Source organism: Dermacentor andersoni, chromosome 3 (genome assembly GCF_023375885.2).
Source record: "Dermacentor andersoni chromosome 3, qqDerAnde1_hic_scaffold, whole genome shotgun sequence".
NCBI classification, from domain to species: domain Eukaryota; kingdom Metazoa; phylum Arthropoda; class Arachnida; order Ixodida; family Ixodidae; genus Dermacentor; species Dermacentor andersoni.
This window is the reverse complement of record NC_092816.1, coordinates 151621393-151639212: the sequence shown is the minus strand read 5'-3', so window position 1 is coordinate 151639212 and position 17820 is coordinate 151621393. Positions and strand designations below refer to the sequence as shown.

The 17820-nt window shown below is 43.0% G+C and overlaps 1 protein-coding gene across 5 annotated transcripts in view; it reads left to right on the top strand.

Annotated features, from left to right (window-relative positions):
- The window catches only part of Hip1 (Huntingtin interacting protein 1), a 127644-nt gene that overhangs the window by 14704 nt on the left and 95120 nt on the right, over nt 1-17820 (top strand). For all 5 annotated transcript variants that reach the window (XM_055067398.2, XM_055067397.2, XM_055067396.2 and 2 more), the window contains exons 4-11: nt 1385-1441; nt 3575-3655; nt 4730-4806; nt 6728-6789; nt 7364-7504; nt 12244-12301; nt 14673-14748; nt 16634-16786. In XM_055067398.2, the coding sequence (XP_054923373.1) occupies nt 1385-1441; nt 3575-3655; nt 4730-4806; nt 6728-6789; nt 7364-7504; nt 12244-12301; nt 14673-14748; nt 16634-16786 (705 nt within the window). The remainder of the gene's footprint in view (nt 1-1384; nt 1442-3574; nt 3656-4729; nt 4807-6727; nt 6790-7363; nt 7505-12243; nt 12302-14672; nt 14749-16633; nt 16787-17820) is intronic.

The following is a 17820-nucleotide window of genomic DNA, read 5'->3' as shown; positions in this document are numbered from 1 at the left end:
TTCAATTAGAAAGCTAAACGTGTTTTGCAGCGAATTCATAACTATAAAGAAGAGCCTAAAGGCTTGTTGCATGAAACTGCTTGTGAAAGGACTCAAGGTCAGATGCTGCAGAGTGCTCGTGCCCATCAGTAGCTATCGCAGCTGCACGTTGCCGAAGTTGTGCTAGCAAGGCACAGAGGCTATGCACCTTTGTGTGGTCTTTTTTTTTTTTTGTTATAGCACCATGTAGCATGATCTCAGTGAATGATGGCTGTTGCTCCAAGGTTTCAGTGCACATCTTTCGATCTTTCTTGCATCATTGAACATGAAATGCAAGGTGGTTCAGGCAAGGTGACACGAAAGAGTGCGAACAAGAAAAAAAGCATGATTCACTGTTTACAAACAAAAATTTCAAAAGCATAATTTGCCTAACATGGGAGGGATATTTTGTTTGTATGTATAATCAGGTAGCATTCAGAGGGTGCCGGGACATCTTTTGTCAAGAGCTCATGGCTGATTGCGGGACACTGCCACCATATTTCTCGGAGGTAGAACCGCCTCAGAAACTTCTGCGCTCTATTAGCTCAAGGTATTTAATAGCTACTCACATAATGCAGGTGGGATTTTAAGATAAGCAAATATAGCCTGTCCACCAAAAGCATGGTGTTGATTTTCTAAAACTTTTCTCTAAAAACTTCATTTTCTAAAACCAAGTGTATGTTATGCATTCTTGACTGTTTGTGCTTTGTTTGCTCTTTGTCCCCTATCTGCCCGTCACTCGAGTATGAGGTCACGGGATCAACTCCTGGCTTGCGGCAGCCACATTTTGATGGAGGCAGAATGCAAAAATGCTCGTGTACCGTGGTTTGGGTGCGTTCTAAAGAACCCTTGTTGGTTTAAACTGCTTCAGCGTTCCTTCCCCTCAGCTACAGAGTCTGTCATTGTCTGGGAGTAGCTTTGAAATGGCAAACCCCACAATGAAATTCTTGCACATGATCTACAATGATGCCAATGTAGAGATGCACATTTTTACAACTGAAAACTGGCATGTCTTTCCATGTGCTGGGGAGAGACAGTGCATGCTGTGATTTGCCCTAATGGTGAAAAACAACACCATGCTCTTCACTGAGACCGTAACATTTTTGTTTTGCTTCTGCTGCAAACAAAGTGTACTGCAAAGTACAAGCTTGGTGCAAAATTTGAGCATCGAAGAAATAGCCAGAGGAGCTGTTTACGCCTGCCGTGCTTTTCTTACACAACATGCAGTGCAAGCTTATAGTTTGGCTGTAAGATGTATTGTGCCCAGATTTAAACTCCTCGAAGGGTGCACACGATTTTCATTGGCACCTTTCATTTCGTAATTGTATGCTGGAGAGGTGCGAGTGACCTCTGTTGCTTACTGCAGGCAATTCCCGACTCCCTCCGCTATCGCCAGACATTCCTGGAGTACGGCAAACTTTGGGTGAGTGCGGGTAACTGGCATCTCCTGAAATGGTTGCTTGCTTTCTTTTTAACATATTTATCGCACACAATAAGAAAATAGATTAAGGGATGTTGATTGAAAGAAATTGTAAGACTGTATACTCTTGTAATTTGATTGATTGATTGATTGATTGATTGATTGATTGATTGATTGATTGATTGGATTGTTACAAGGCTTTAGAAAATTACTCGTCAGAATAGGAGACACTACTGATGTGTTCGGGTCAGCCTTTGTGTGGCAGCGTTCTGTGGTGAACAGAGTGCAGAGTGAACTGAGACTCCCATAATATATTTTTTACGTGACTGGGACTTTTTACGTGATGAAATGTATTAGCCAAGAGTGTTATTACACTAGAACACCATTAGCACCACAAGGACAGGCCCTTGGCAGTGTTACGGCTCATATGATGTATTAGTAGGGTTTCTGAATTATTTAGCCTGAGCAATAGAGATGGTCCTTTGCTGCTCACCATTTCATCCCTACAGTAAGGCCTTTGTCTTCTAAAAATTTCAGTTTCTACTCATTTCCTCCTTACTTTCCGTACATTATGGTGTCTGTGTGCATGTATGTGTGTGTGCATGTGCTTGTGTGTAGGAGTGGGAGGGGGGTTCATTTAGAGTTCTGCAAATGCCTTATGTTGAGTGCACTAGCAACTCGAGAAAGGTTGTTCCAGGTATGCTGTATTTCTTGTAAAATTTTTCATGTTTATGAAAATGCTTCACTTTGGCATTGCAGATGGTCAGTACAGTAGCACTACTTCTAATAATTCTTATGGCTCTATTGCTTCCTCAATCTTTCTAGAGTGTAAAGAGATGTGGCATTGGTAAGACACAAGTAAGACATAGCTTCTTGCTTCTCGAATCGTGGGTGCATTTTTATTCACTCTGAATTTTTGTTGTGATCAAGCATCATCAATAGCTGTCAGTCAAAATTTGGCATTCACATGCTGCCTCATCTGCCAGTCCTCGTGCAGCATTTATGCACTGCGAATCGGTGCTTTTTCTGATGCCCCCGCTTCATTTGTGGCAAATGTGTGCATCGGTTTGCTGTAAGTACATTTCCCTCTGCGAACCGTATTGCTCGTGTTTATTTCAGCTTCGTAGTAAGCAGTCCGCATTCATTTTTCCTATTTGTTAAGATATATACCTTTTCTTTATATTTTTATTATATTTCTTTGATATCAGGTGTTTTTTAGACCATACAGAATTTTAAAAAATTGTCTGCGGCAAATAGCGTGATCTTAGTTATTCAGCTGTATAACCTAAAGAGGCGGACATTACTTCGGCGAGAAATGGAAATGCATAATTGACTAACTTTTAAAATTCACAAATGAATTTTTACAGGAATTACTTTATGGCACAATTTACGAATTGCAACCAATAAGTTTGCAAGGCATATCCACTTCAACCAAGTTTTCAGGATGACACCAGTTTCGAGATATTCATTCCCAAAGTGATCTACGAAATACATCAGCATTCCAGTTACTTTTGTGCTTCAATGCATGAAAGTCTTTTTTTTTTTTGCTTTTCTTTAGATGCAAGTGGGAGAATGATGCATTTCTACTGCAACTGTCATGGCATATAACTCAAAATCCGTGTAGTCCTTAGAATTTTTGCCAAGTGGGTGTGCTTTCAAACTCACTGGCTTCTATTCCCAAGTTCCAATATGTGCTGTATAGTAATTAACAATCAGGTTAATTAGTGTTTTGTTAAATTAGTAGATGCATTTGAATTTCTCGTGTGAGAGATTTCTGCTGCTTTTAGTAATCAAGCTGCTAAGCCCGAGGGCGTGGGATCAAATCGTGACTGCTAGAGCCACATTTCGATGAATGTGAATTTTAAAAAAATGTCTGCATACCATGCATTGGGTGCCTGTTGAGGAACCCAAGTGGTCAAAATTAATGCGGAGTCCCCCACTACGGTGTGCCTCACAATCATATTGTGGTTTTGGCACGTAAAACCCCACAGTTAAAGAAAAAATTCCAGGACTACAATTGTGTTATCTGCCACAGGCGATTTTTAATTGTTCTGTATGATCTAAATGAAAACACCCCGTATACACATGACAAGTGAAACAACAACATTAATTTTGTTGTGTTAAATAAATTCACAGGGCCTACTCAAAGAAGGCTATGGAAAGCTGATCCAGTGCTACTGTCGCCTCATCGTAGCAAAGCTCAATTTTCACTACAGGGTGAGCATTTTCATGGATGAATAAAACGCTTGGTTGTGGACGCTGTACTGTCACACCCCAAACTGCGTGTCTGTGTATCAGTTTTGTTTCGTAGTATATATTTCTCCACATGCATTCAAAGCTTGTCATTATGGATTGGAGTGCTTGAATGTGTGCATTGTATATGGCTGGAGTAGTTTGCATCGAAGTGCAAATAAATTAACAAGGAACTTACTGGGCATGGCACCTTCCCAGCTTCAGGGCAGTAGTAGCAGTAGCCACTATTTTCAGCTATGTAGATGCGAATAGACCTCTGTTGGACTATTGTTGTTTGGGGATGCATACGAATATTGCTTTGCTTGTTTTATTTTATTTTATTTTTGTACCTCAAACAAAATGTAGTGATTTTGTTTTGGCAGGAAGACATGAGTGTCAGAAATTGAGAGTAGCTAAATTTTAGCTGGATGAGTGTCTAGTAGTCTGGACAGAGCAGAGGCACCGAGTGGAAGGAGAGAATGGGCCCGTCTTCTTGCCCATTCCTTACATCTCTGCTCGGCCCTGGTCTTGTATACCGAATTTTTCACATGGCATCGCCTCTTGTGCTCAGTGTATCGGGGTGAAATAAAGACATATCTTAAGCTAGGTCAATGTTTGAGACATTTAAAAAGTTTAAGATTATTCTGTTCAATTCCATTCATCCATCCATGATAGATGATTTTAGTAATGGTGACTTCCGAGTACTTGCAGTGAGTAACTTCTTGTAAATCTGACGAAGCTATTTTATAAGTGTGCATTAATGGGTTTTTTCTGCATGTAATTCGTAAAATAACACTTTTTCCATGTTCAGAAGCATTCCCCTATATTGCACCAATCTAAAATGTTGTTACATATAAAATAAGCATATATTTGTTACATACTGCTTTTGACGAGAAATTTCTTAAATTTACTTGATTATGTCCATGCTTATTATATTAGAGTTCGACTGTAAGGTTTTTTTTTCATTCTCTTAGAACTTCTTGGTCATGTGGCTATCTAGTGCAAATGTTAAAGCTCATATAAATCAACGTTTCCTCCTCGACTCTCTTCTCCACACAGAATCCAAAGTTTCCAGGTAACTTAACAGTAACAGATGAAGCCTTGGATGACATAGGCGAAGGAGATGTCAACGTTTTGTGAGTAGTCTTGTTATGCATTTTACTTACTCGTGTGAAAGTTATGTTGCTTTTTTTTTTCATTTGCGGTTTAGACAGGGGTATGGATCTTTGACAACTGCTCTTGCTACTCTCTGCAGACACTTTCTACTGTACCTTGAATAGTCTGCAAGCACTGATGGCCTACAAGGAACACCTTTATTAAGTCGCCTGTGTCATTTTTATCATTGCTCTTTCTGCATTTAGTCTACTGTGACACAGACTGATGCAAGTGCCACTTTGTGAAACCTTTGTTTTTCAAATTGGAAGTTCCAAGATAAGCAGGCCCTGCACGAGTAAATATGTTGTCTGCAAGAAAACTGTCATTGCACATGGCTAGATGCTTATGAAGCATAGGAGTTAATACAGGAAAAATGCACCCTGAAATTTAGCAAGTTTAAAACCTTTCAATTTGAACACTTATGTGTAAGCTTACCCATGTTTCCTCTTTGAGGCAAACAAATATACAGGAAGAGTTGTGCTGGAAATGGAGTTGAGAGCGTTTAGATAAACATATTTTCAGCATAAAGTAATAGGTGCACTGCACATCTGACTTGATCGTGGCTGAATTAGCATTTCTTTTTTTTTTTTCTCTACATACGTGTATAGAATGAAGCACAATTTTGTACTAGAAGACATTTCTTTACCCCTGTTTTCTGTACATTTGCACAGCACCCTCTAATAACACTGTCAGGGAAGAAATTAAACTGACAGTTTAGCACAAAATATTTGCTTGTTAGGGTGATGTGTTTGGTTGTAATGCCATTATGGCCTGAAGAGCAGGTCTGAAAGTGTAACGCATATAACAAAGCTGGGCCATGACACTACTACTGTAATGAATTCAGATGCACATGGGCTATCTTGTCCCTAGGGTTTCCGACACCCGTGACACTCGGAGTTGTAATGCAACTCCGAGTACGAGTTTTACTGCTGTTGTGGCACACAATTCCTTCAAGTGCGAAGAGGTTGTGAATTTCTTTCCTGCTTTGTGCAGCACGATTGAGCGGGCAGCGTGTCCTGCGTCTGTGCTGCCAAGGTACAGTAAGCAGTGTCGCACGCTACCGGTTGTCCTAAGAGCCTGCTAGATGGTATTTTTAGTGTAGTCCCACCTTCGTTGCTAAGTTGTGTCTGAAGTTACATACTTGCTCCAAGCCAGTCACCAACTGAAGGCGGCCTTTATTTCAAACAACTCTCGTATGTATGTGATACCTCCACTTTCGGGTTCAATGTGTCCGACTGCTAGCAGCGCCACCACGCGCTCAATCTTGTACTGCAACAGTGAAGTCTAGCAATGCATTGTAATCCCTGCTCTCTCTCTCCAATTTTAAATAAATCAGTTGTTGGTTGGCCCTCGAAGGAGCAGGTTGCCGTTTCCTTCTGTGGCGCAGCCATTAGGCCTCACTTGGTAGGCCTCACTTGGTAGGCCTCACGTCCGGCCACCCCGCCGGTCTTTCGCAATATACATGTGCGCTAGTGGTGCGATCTCTTGACAGCGACACACTCTGCAACACAAAGGTACCTAGTCTTGTGTGTTCAACATCACAATTAGCAGTATGGATTAGCAACACAAAAAAGAGGTAGCTGGTATTCTGACTCTGTGATAAAAGGTAGAACTGAAGTTGGGCGTATAATGCAGTGTGTAGAGCAGGTAATCAGTGATCTTTTAAATTGACACTCCGGGTGCCAAGGGAAGGGAAATGCAGTCAAGGATGGTAGGACTTTAGAGGGACACATGAGATAAGCACATTTTGCAGGCAAAGGATGGAGTCTGGTGGCACAGGAAAGGGATGATTGTAGGCTGCAGAAGAGGCCTTTTTGCAGTAGACACCTACTGGATGAGTGATGATGTTAATTAGCTGAACATGCTAAATGTAAATGACTTTTCTTTCTTTTTTTCATTCAGCTTCCAACTGACGTGTGAGATGTTTGACTACATGGACGAGATCCTGGCCCTTCAGCAGGCAGGTGTGTGGTGTTTTTGTCATTAGCATTATTTAGTTCATAATAGTGTAATGATGTTTGGAAGTGTTCAATTGAATTAATTTTTTTGAGGTGTGAAGGCCTATTACCTGACAGCGTGCACGCAGCTGCACCTGTTATAATTTATTGACATGGTTCATTGTGGGAGCTAATTTATTGATGTATGACTGCACTTGCAGTGCCTCCAAAGCATAGTGCTTCAAATGGATGCCTTCTCCAGTCATGTCCTTGCAGTTCTGTTGAGATTCTTCAGCGTTTGTGGCATTGATTGCTGCATGCGCGCTATACAGTGCGCTTAGGGAAGTCAGTTTCCTTTTGTTTTTGCATACGATTGGTAAACACTAACACCCACAAAACACACTTGTCAAAGAAAATGTTCGCAATTGCCATTTGTTCTGTTAGAAACTACAACTGTCAGGTCTTTGTGCCTCTCTAGTTCCAGGCAACGGAGCTTAGGTTGCAGGGTCTGCCCATTAGCATGCATGCCTCATAGAAGTTTCTCGGCAGTTCTGAGTTCCGTGGCTCCTACAATGTGTCTGTGTTCCCTATGCACGTGCAGTGTTTGGTTCGCTGGACATGGCGCGCTCCAACTCCATGACCAACTCGGGTCAGTGCCGCCTGGCGCCCCTGATCCCCTGCATCCAGGACTCGAGCCAGCTGTACGACTACACCGTCAAGGTCCTCTTCAAGCTGCACGCCGGTACGCTTCCAGCTCTGCTTGCCTTGCATTGTCATTTGGTGTCATGGTTGTGAACTGAATTGAAATGGTTTTGCAGCAAAGCGTACTCTATTTCATCAGCCAACGCAAGTGGTGTGGTCATAGAAGTCTTACTTCACTCCCTTGGCCATGCAGCTTTTCATCTGTGATGCTTTCTAGGGAATAACTACATACTTCATACATTGCAGTGAAAAGTTGTGGGTGTGAGGCTACATCAAATCACATTATTATTTTTGCACTTTTGTGCTTCCCGTGTGCAGCACAGTACGTATTGATTATGGGAGCAAGTGGTGTGCCGTGGCCACTGGTCCCAGAAACGTGCTGCTCTGCTCACTCAGTGGTAAATAGGTACACATCAACGACGCTTTACATGCAATAATTACATCATATTTTGCGGCACGAAAGTATGACAATGTTACATTGAATTATGTGATGCATACCTCTATGTCTTCCTTTCATATGTGACGAGCTGTATAGTATTAGTCACAAATGTGATCTGTAAAGGCCATCTCTGTAGCATTCATAACATTGTCTGCTACGTAGGAAATGGAATACAGCTCTGCTGAAGTGTCTAGGAATGCTAGTGTTGCAAGTTGCTTGTTGTAGCTGCTACGATCAGCCAAATGTTTGCATGGGGAAAGGCATATTTTGGCATCCAGCTAGTACAAAACTACAAAAGAAGGCCATGTGGGTTCTTTAGAACAAAAGCTTCACAGTTATGAAGAAAATTTGCCACAGTCTGGGCATTAGACCTACCACAATTAGTTTCTCAATTGAGTTGACAAGGAAGCAGCTAAAACTGGAAGCACAAATCAATTGACAAGTGAAATCGTGGGCATGGGAATATTGACCAATTAAATTGTGCGGATACATGCAAGGTGGCGGTTGATTCAAGAACCCCCTTCATCTTTGCTCGTGCTAGCATCCTGATTAGCCTACTTGGTCAAATGACTGCGCTGTAGAGGTGATGTGCTGCGGTCAAAGCAAGGAGGACAAATTTTGAACTGAAGCTTTATTGTGGAGTTTTAACTTGCTTGTGAACGCATTATCCTTGACGAAATAAGTTCAATCTCGATATAACAAAGCTGGTAAAATTATCAATTTCCTTTGTTATATCAAAATTTTGTATCGAAATTAGACCTTTTATGCAAATAAGTACAATCACCAATTGATTTTTCTTATACAGAAAGGGGCTGCAGAATTTTCCAAATTATCGGGCAGTCGAAGAAAGCAAATTTGAACGACAAAGCCCTTAATTTTGATGAATGTGGGAGTCGGCGATGACTAACATGGTTTCATGCCACGTTGACAATATCTTTACATTGGGGGTACGAATTAAGTGAAGCCAGCCACGCTTTTGCCAGCCACGCACCTCTATAGCAGGGTGCACAGCTGCGTATGTGCTCAGCCACCCTTACAGCTGCCATGTCTGAGAGGCGCATCAGAAATCGAGACATGCCCCAACTTACCCTCCACTCCCTCACATGCTCTTGATCGCGTTACCTCGAGCTCGAGCTTGTCCCCTCCCCCTCTTTCTCCTTGCTCGTGCAGGAAGGCAGCACTCGTGAAGCCACCATCTTTCTTGTCTCACCCTCGCACACTTTCACTCGCACCTAAAGCACACAGTGTGCAGGGCGCGATAGGATCTTATCGCACTTGGACTTTATACAGAACATGGTGCAGCTCCACTTCGGGGGTGGCTCCTATTGCGCGGCACGCAATTTGAGAAGTGCGTTTGGAACAGCTGCTTGTAATTCAATCATTTGACCATCTGAAACCGCAAAAGTTTCCGTTTATTGTCTCAGCATTTGTTTGCTGCGGCAGTGAAATTTCGTTATATTTAAAAATTGACATTAAGAGAAAATAAATGGTGCTGGGCAGGTTATGTAATGCGCAGGTTAGATAACCGTTGGACCATTAGGGTTACAGAATGGGTACCAAGAGAAGGGAAGTGCAGTAGAGGAAGGCAGAAGACTAGGTGGTGCGATGAAATTAGGAAATTAGCGGGTGCTAGTTGGAATAGGTTGGCGCAGGACCGGGGTAATTGGAGATAACAGGGAGAGCCTTCGTCCTGCTGTAGACATAAAATAGGATGATGATGATGATGATGATGATGTTGATGACGACAATGATGATAAAATCGCATACAAACACGCTTCGTTATATTGAGGTTTAAGTGCATGGTGTTCTATGGAAAAGAGGTTATGTGTAGTTTAATACTTCATTATATCATTCGACAATTTCTTTATATTGAAGTTTGTTATAACGAGGTTTAACTGGGTTACCGCACCCTTGAGCAGCAGTAGGAACATCTTGCAAGTTATTGTCCAACTACAACGCGTTTGAAACATTTTTGTGTTCCATGAGTGTTTACATCAAAGGAAAATAAATGAAGGACTGCATATTAATAATTATGTTGTTGCCGAAGCTTTGCACCAGCAGACAAGTAGAATGTGGTTGCTTACAGAAATAATTGCTGGGTGTCCTCTCCGAAAGCCTGTGTGAGTAGATGGCGCCACCAACACGGTACGGTGTCTTCTGCAAATGCCTCCAGTAACCTGTTGTTCCGTGAAGGGCACTATGTTTACACACAAGCTAAATCTCTCAATTAAAAAAAAGAATGGTGTATGAACTAGCTGCATAGCTTTGAGCTACGCGCAGAAAAATGTCAAGTATTTATTTCTGTGATGAGCATTTCAAAATCCATATAATGTGCCATTTATGTAACAAACGGCTGTTAATTCCGCTACATTGAGTGCCAAGCCTGTAATTTGTGCTGACACTAGGCAGCAGAAAACTGTCTTCACTCTCTCCTGCCCCCGGCCTGCCACTTTTTCACCTCCACACTGTACTTCCGCCATATTCAGAACATGCATACTCGATCACGCCACCCTCACACATCATAGTGGCAGAGGAGCTGCTCACTCTCTATGATGTGTAGCTGCTGTGCGAGTAACACTGCAATCAGATGGGAAAATTTAGTGGCACTTTTAGTGAGTGAACTTCAACACAGCAAGTGTCACTTTGGCTATGCACTCTTACATGAGAAAGCAAAGTGTCATTTGTAATTGATGGCAGTGTTCATGGGTGAAACGGCAGACATATTATATGTTTGTTATTTTAGGAAATGTTTGCAACATAACTCTGTTAATTTAAGATGATTGCGTAGCATAAATTTTAATGCAAGTGGTGGGGTGATGAAACTAGGAAATTTGGAGGCGCTAGTTGGGATTGGTTGGCGCAGGACAGGGGTAATTGGAGATCGCAGGGAGAGGCCTTAGTCCTGCAGTGGATATGAAATAGGCTGAGGATGATCGTGATAATGTAGTAATTCATTACAACCATACTAATGTGATCAGTCGTCACTAGCCAAGACAAGGACACATTGCAGATGGAGTGGTGACACTTGTAACATTTGAAATCGTAAAAAGGAGGCTTCACAATTGGTGCATACCTTGCATTGAGTAATAGCTGTTACATTTTTAAGCACTCCTATTGAAGCTCAGCACTTTAACACAGTAAAGTGAGCTTGGCGAATGCACTTGCTGGCGAGTGCCACTGAACCTTTCCGTAGGACAGGCTGCGAATGACACTAACGGCAAAGTGCACTCACTCAAAGTGACATAATACTGCACACTTTTCTTCAGGAGCCAGTCTAGTTAACCATTTAATGACAGTACATATAAATACCCGAAAGAAATGTTCATTTTCTACCTAATGTGCAAAACATTGCGAATGAACATGATCAACAAAAAGAAAAAAATATTTTGCAGAAACTTTATCATCAGTAGGGGAGAAACATGAGATAGAAAACTAGATGTGGGCTTCATGCCAAGCCACCTATGGCTTCGCTTGCAGTTTGTACAGGCAGGTCCCATCATATGTGAACCATAGGGTGCATTTAATTTGCTTTATATAAAGTTCTCCATGGTGATGATGTTTCATTTAAATCACCTTTTACAAAGAAGCTGTTAGTGTGTAGGCTATATGTGGCGTAAGATGTCCTCCCGAAAAAGCATGTTCCAGAGGTCATTAAAAATGTACTGAAAGAACTTTTGGAACTAGTACAACAAAATATGAAGATGACGTTGGGCATGTCACTTGTGATGCATGGCCAAAGTTAGAAGTTACCAACATTCTGTTGATTAAATTTTGGAGCACTGGGAAGTATTGAGCAGAGTGATTTATTGAGCAGAGGCATACGAAGGTGAAACTTGACAGGAATAAGGCGTCTCTAGTGAGAAACACACAGTAACAATGCCAAAGTTGAGCATGGATGGGAGGACTCTAGACAATTTCCTAAGTGCCGCCAGAGCCCCTGAAAAGCTCCTTCAAACAGCGAAATAAATTTTAAGATTGCTGCTTAAGAAAACGGCTCAGCAATTTACACTTGAAACTTTGCACACGTATGTCCCAGAGACATTCTATGTTTTAAATTGAGCCATCAGAAATATCCTGCATTCACAGCTGTCAATATTGGGGCACTAATTGTAAGCTTTTGTAGAAAGCACCACAGATCAGAAACAAATTGCGGCGCAAAACACACAAGATTGAGACTTATATGATAGCACTACTCAAGTAGTTTCCACAGCGTTGCCTGCTATGTACGAACTGGAGTACAGTAAATGAACACTTTGGGACACCAGCTTGCTACCCCCAGTGACCAAATTCTCTTCTTTTTCCTTTTCCCGCACCTGGTCCCTCTACCACGACACCTGCAGCCCTGCCAGGCGATACCCTCCTCGGCCACAGAGAGCGCTTCCTCAAGCAGTTCAAACTGTTGAGTATCTTTTCTCAGTCTTCATTTTAGCACATTCCTTGTGGTTCATAGGCTTTATTTAACCCATTCTATTCCACAGCCTGGAACTCACTCGCCTGAGGTAGAGACCAAAATAGATAAGCCTACTTAAAGCTGGCCTGCAGGAAGTTATTGAGTATTTGGAGGCAACCGGTAACTTCTCATCGACCTGCAAACTTTATTTTTTCCTAAGTTGAATATTTTCTCACCAGGCTTTTGCTTCAGGTTTATTTTGGTGTTTCTACACATTTCTGGCGGGCTTTCCAAACTTATGGTGGCTAGTAGTCACCGCAATCTTGCAGAAAAGGAGTTTGCAGATATTTTATTCAAAAGGGTTGTTGGCATGCAATGTGTAATGATCATGCTTATTATGCACCCATGTCTCAAGAAAAAGGCTACTAAAGAAGGTTGTCTGATGAATGGCTCATTGGGAAACAACTTTAGAGACTCTAGGCCTCTGTATAGGAAAGCTTTATAGCACTGTCTTCTGAGCTATCAAAATGTTCGCAAGAGTTTCTGAATTGAACAAACAGCCTTCTTCAAGGCAGCTAAGGGCACACATTGTCCTCTTGTCATTTGTTTTTGGGTACTGAAATTTTTGTCCCACTTGTCTTAAGACATGCACCTTACGCAATACACACAAAAAAAATACTGTGTTGAAAGGTACATATGCACAGCGCATGGTGTGTTATTTAAACCTTTTTATTGCAGTAATTGAGCTGTTTCCAGTGGATTGCACTATAGAGATATAAGGAGATATAGTGTACTACAAATTTGTGTAAATGTAGGGTTAGAACAGCACTTTGAAGAGTTTGAGGGGCCAGCAATTGTCTGCGCATTAAAGGGCATGAAGATGTATGTCTTAACTGTGCCAGAAATTGGTAGTTCCAATATACATGAGAGGCACAGAAGGACAGAAATAGGAGAATATGCTCTTCTGCTGTTGTGTTCTCAATCATTTAATGACGATGATTATAGATGCCACTGAACCTGCAGACCGTATCCAGTACAGGCATAGGTAGCGGTACAAGGTGGATAAAAAAGTTTTGAGGAAGAGAAAAAGGATTAAGGAGAAGTATACAATAAACAACACCGACAATTACAATACTCCCTAATGCAAAATTTGAGTGCACCTGTATACACTCTTTCATTTCACAATCTATTGACTGGCACAGGCAATCTGTCTTGTGTGGCACGTTGCAAATGGAGTGATGTGTGGCACGACTGCCTTGCTAATTGGGAGATCTTTGACATAATAGTTCTGTGGAAACCCATAAATTGGAGACAAATAATTAATAAAGTGAAAATGAGACATCCACCCAATCTTGGCAATTGCTACAAAGGAAACCCATATGGGCTCCTCGAAAGAAAAGCCTTGCAGTTAAGGAAAAAAAAAAATTTCAACTGTGAGGTTTTTTTTTTTTTTTTTTTTTTTTTGAGGGACCCGTGTGGGTTTCCTTTGTAGCAATTGCTAAGATTGGGTGGATGTCTCCTTTTCATTTTATTAATTGGTACGTCGCGAGAGGAGGCCCATGGGTGACGTGCGGGTGTGATTCACGGCAGCCACCGCAGACAGACTTCCGCTCATGCAGCACTTTGTTTCCATACAGACAATGCACGCTACTCTGGCACCATCTCGTAGCCATAGTCGCCACAAAGCCCGCCTTGCTCGGCACTACACTTTTCTTCTCACACTTTCCCCATACCCTCCTCCTGCGCATTGCTCCTTGTGCTCTCTTTGCTATCCCAGTCTCTCATCTCCCACTGCGCTCCACATTTGCTCCACAAGGGGCAGCGTCGACGTTCGCCACAGAAACGTGTGCCTAAGAGCTGTGCTCCAAAACGCTAGAATGAAAAGCATGTTCAGCACACCTGATTAACTTAAGCAGACTAGCAGACTATTTGTCACTGCCCCGTTTCAAAGGGGATGCAAAGAAATCATTGTCATCATCATAATCATTAAGTGGTATGCGATTGACCAACCCATATCAAGGAACACTGGGCACGGGGCTGGCTGGTATGGCCAGCTGAGGAGGCTGGCCACTTACTAATAAACACATTTGTTATAACTCGTAACAGTAAGCATTTCACATGGTACTTTAAGTTTGCATTGTTCCTTAAGCCATGTTATATTAATAGTAGCTGTTCATACTTGGCTTGCTTAGTGACACCTGCATACAGCTGGTCTGTTGCACTTTTGTTGTGGGACATGAGGTATCATTGACAAGCAACATGTATATAAATGGTAGTGCGCGTGATGCATTAAATGAGCAGCATTTGTGTCGGGGGGTCTTGGGAGCTGAAGCGTGATGGCTGCGTGTACAGTGTATGCCTGGTCCCGACACTTTTCAGGTTGCAGCAGTTCTACCTGAATTCAGTGAACCTGCAGTACTTCAAGCACCTCATCCAGGTTCCCCTCCTACCGGAGGTGAGTTGTTGTTCATTTCATTTAATTTCACGGCAGCGTGCACCACGCTGCCACGAAGCCATACCTCAAGGCAAGGTTTTCCGCCATTCAAAGTTTCGTTATCTTTTAGGGAACTCTACCTCCTCCCCAACCCTGCATGTTGAAGCTCCCTTGTCTCCTCTTTCACGGTCGCCCGTTCTCCTCCGTTTTACGGGTCGCCATCTTGCATTTAGTAGTTAGCGAATAGCGCACACGGCGCCGGTAACTCATACGTCACCCGTTTTCGTGGTGCTCTCTCAGTCTGCGCGAAGAGCTTAGCGATACGGTGGGGAGCCAAGTCACCTTTGGTATTTTCGGTTTGGTTGCATTTGCTTCGTTGCCACTGCCGATGCTAGGGCTTCTCGATCCGTGCTGTCATCTGCTGTCGTGTGAGTGCTAGCTGTGAAGTGATCCGATTTACATCAGATATTGTGGGACTGATTCGTCCATGATAATGTCCAGCATGTGAATCCAGCTTTGTGAGCATCGCCAAAGAATGGGGAAGCAGAGCCGCTGGCTGAAGATACGAGGTAGACGAGTCATGCATTCACGAATGGAGACTGTTTTTGCAATGATTTGATCAATGTTGTATGCAGTTGCCTTCGCGGATTATACACGGGGATATTTATATTTTTTTTCTTTCCAGGCTGTTGTAATTGGGGGAGTGGATTATACGCACAAAAATATGTTGATTACAGCTCTAAGAACGAGTAAGGCACAAACACAACCTGCAGATGATGCAAGTGCACAATTACTCATTATTCTCAAATTTTGATGCAAGTGGGCCTGTCATGCATTGTGCGGCCAGTAAAGCCAGTCGATACCCAGCACCATTCCTGTTCAGCTCGTGTTTGCCCCTTCATCTTTCTTAGCACTGTAACCATGTTTCACAATGCTACTGATAGCTTGCTGATCGATGTTGAGTCGCTCTCCTTCTCACTCGGCACTCTCTCTCTTAGTAATGAATGTACAGGGCGCCAAAATGTACGAGGGCAGGATTAAGACTGGATGAGCGCAGACTAACAAATCAAAGTTTATCGGGTAATTATGTCAAATAGTGTATTTACTCATGTAAAGCCTGTCGTTGTGTAAGGCCTGCATCCCTGCTTTCTAAGGCAAAAATTTTGGCAAAAACAAAGTTTCACTAAGCGTTGCATGTGTGTACCCACACACATAGCCTTCGAGGTCAAAGCAATGCGATGTTGCGATTTTGGAGGCTACGCAGGCATCTTGGCTAGTTTCCGCGAGCCACGGCTAGATGCACTAGTTAGTGTCCTGCCGTCATCTTCCTCATCATCACTGTATCCTGCCCATTCGCAATCGCGCATCACACAGCATAGGTCCATCGTCCAGTGTGCTTAACGGTATTAGCTTTGCTGAGGCAGGTTGTATAGCAGGCTTAGCCGCATTGTGCTTTTAGGTGCAATAAGAGGGCATCGCTGCAAGAAGCGTGCGTGTGCATTTTGAATGTGTGGCATAAAGTTTCATTCCAAGACTGTCGTCAAGAGCTTCAAGGTGAGGAGAATTTCAGTCACAGAAGGCATGGAGATTAACCAGCTTTGGAGCAGCACCTATGAGGCAAGTCTGTCAAATGACAAGGATGATTGAATAAAAGTGTTTACAGTTTGTCACTGGTGGTTGTGCTATTCTCCATAGCATTCCAAGTACAGTTTGAGTCTTCAGTGAGTAGCCATAAGCCTGCTTGATGTAAGGCCTGCACCCTGTAAAAAAGAAAAGTATGGGCCTTACATGAATAATTACGATGTACACGTCGCCACACACATGTGCCCTGTACATTCATCATAAATGAAAACCAAACCCACCCAACTTGCCCTACTACTGCAATATGTTCTCTCGCTTGTTGCAGAACCCACCCAACTTCCTGATAGCATCAGACCTGAGCTCTCACGTGAGCCCTGTGGTGGTGTTGCCACCCCAGAATGAGACGCCCGAGAATGAACCGGTGGATGCCACCCTTGTGGACACGTCTGTGCCACCGCCCCCGGACAAGCTGCAGCAGGTGGGAGACATCCCTCAGTGCAGAGGGTTGCGCTGTAGTGATCACTAACTGGTCACCGGTCCTTTTGCATTGTGTCAGGCCACAGTAGGAGAGATCCAAAGGTGTAACCTAATTTTTTAGCTTTGTTTTTCTGTTACACTTCTACAATTTTGGCATTGTCAGTGCATCTATGCTTTAAATAATTAAATTTTTTCTCATCTGCAAGTGCAGTGCAGCACATTGCGCATATTGCGCAACTAATGGCAGCGCATGTAAAGTGACACAAATAATAAATTTTCTTTAATGGGCAGTAGGCATAATCAAAGTTTAATTAGGCCACCAGTTGGGATTTGTATATTCCTTCAGCGCTCTTTTAGAAATGTTGACTGCACTGAACATCTGTCATTTCATTTCCTTTTACATTCAACGACCGATTTTCCGGTCGGCCGCCTTTTCAAACGGTCCCGATAATTCAGATGCCTTTGCGGCACCACCACATACCCCATTAAGTCAATGCTTAAAAAACCTCCGCTGTCCAATTTTCCCAACTTTCTTGCCATGACCGCAGGTCTGAAACAGCATTAATCGAAGCCAACACAGCTGCCATTTTGATAATCTTACCACCTAGAACTGGCGCTTTCGCACGTAGATCTGCTGGCAGCAATAGCCACCACCGTGGCAACGCTAGGCCTACTTGCTTCGACCTGCGCTACCAAGCTTCATGCTGTTCAGTGCCATGTTTTATTGTGATAGCAATTATATGGACACGGACACTTCAGGTGCATTTCTGCCGTCGCTGTGAGGTTCAGTATGAGTGAAAGCATGCAAGGGTGACTGGCGAACGCGCTTCATATCTATCATGCGCGAGCGAGCAACGCTAATCAGATGCATTTCCTCTCCTGTGGCACGCAAGGCAGGGGTTCAGGCGAGGAAAGAGGGGCGCTCTTCTCCGGCGGCGGCTGCTATAATGCCTCGATGTCCTTCTCGCCCGCCGCTCTGTACAGAGTGGACACACCCATGGCATCTACTACAGTGTTGGCCACGCGAATCGCAGA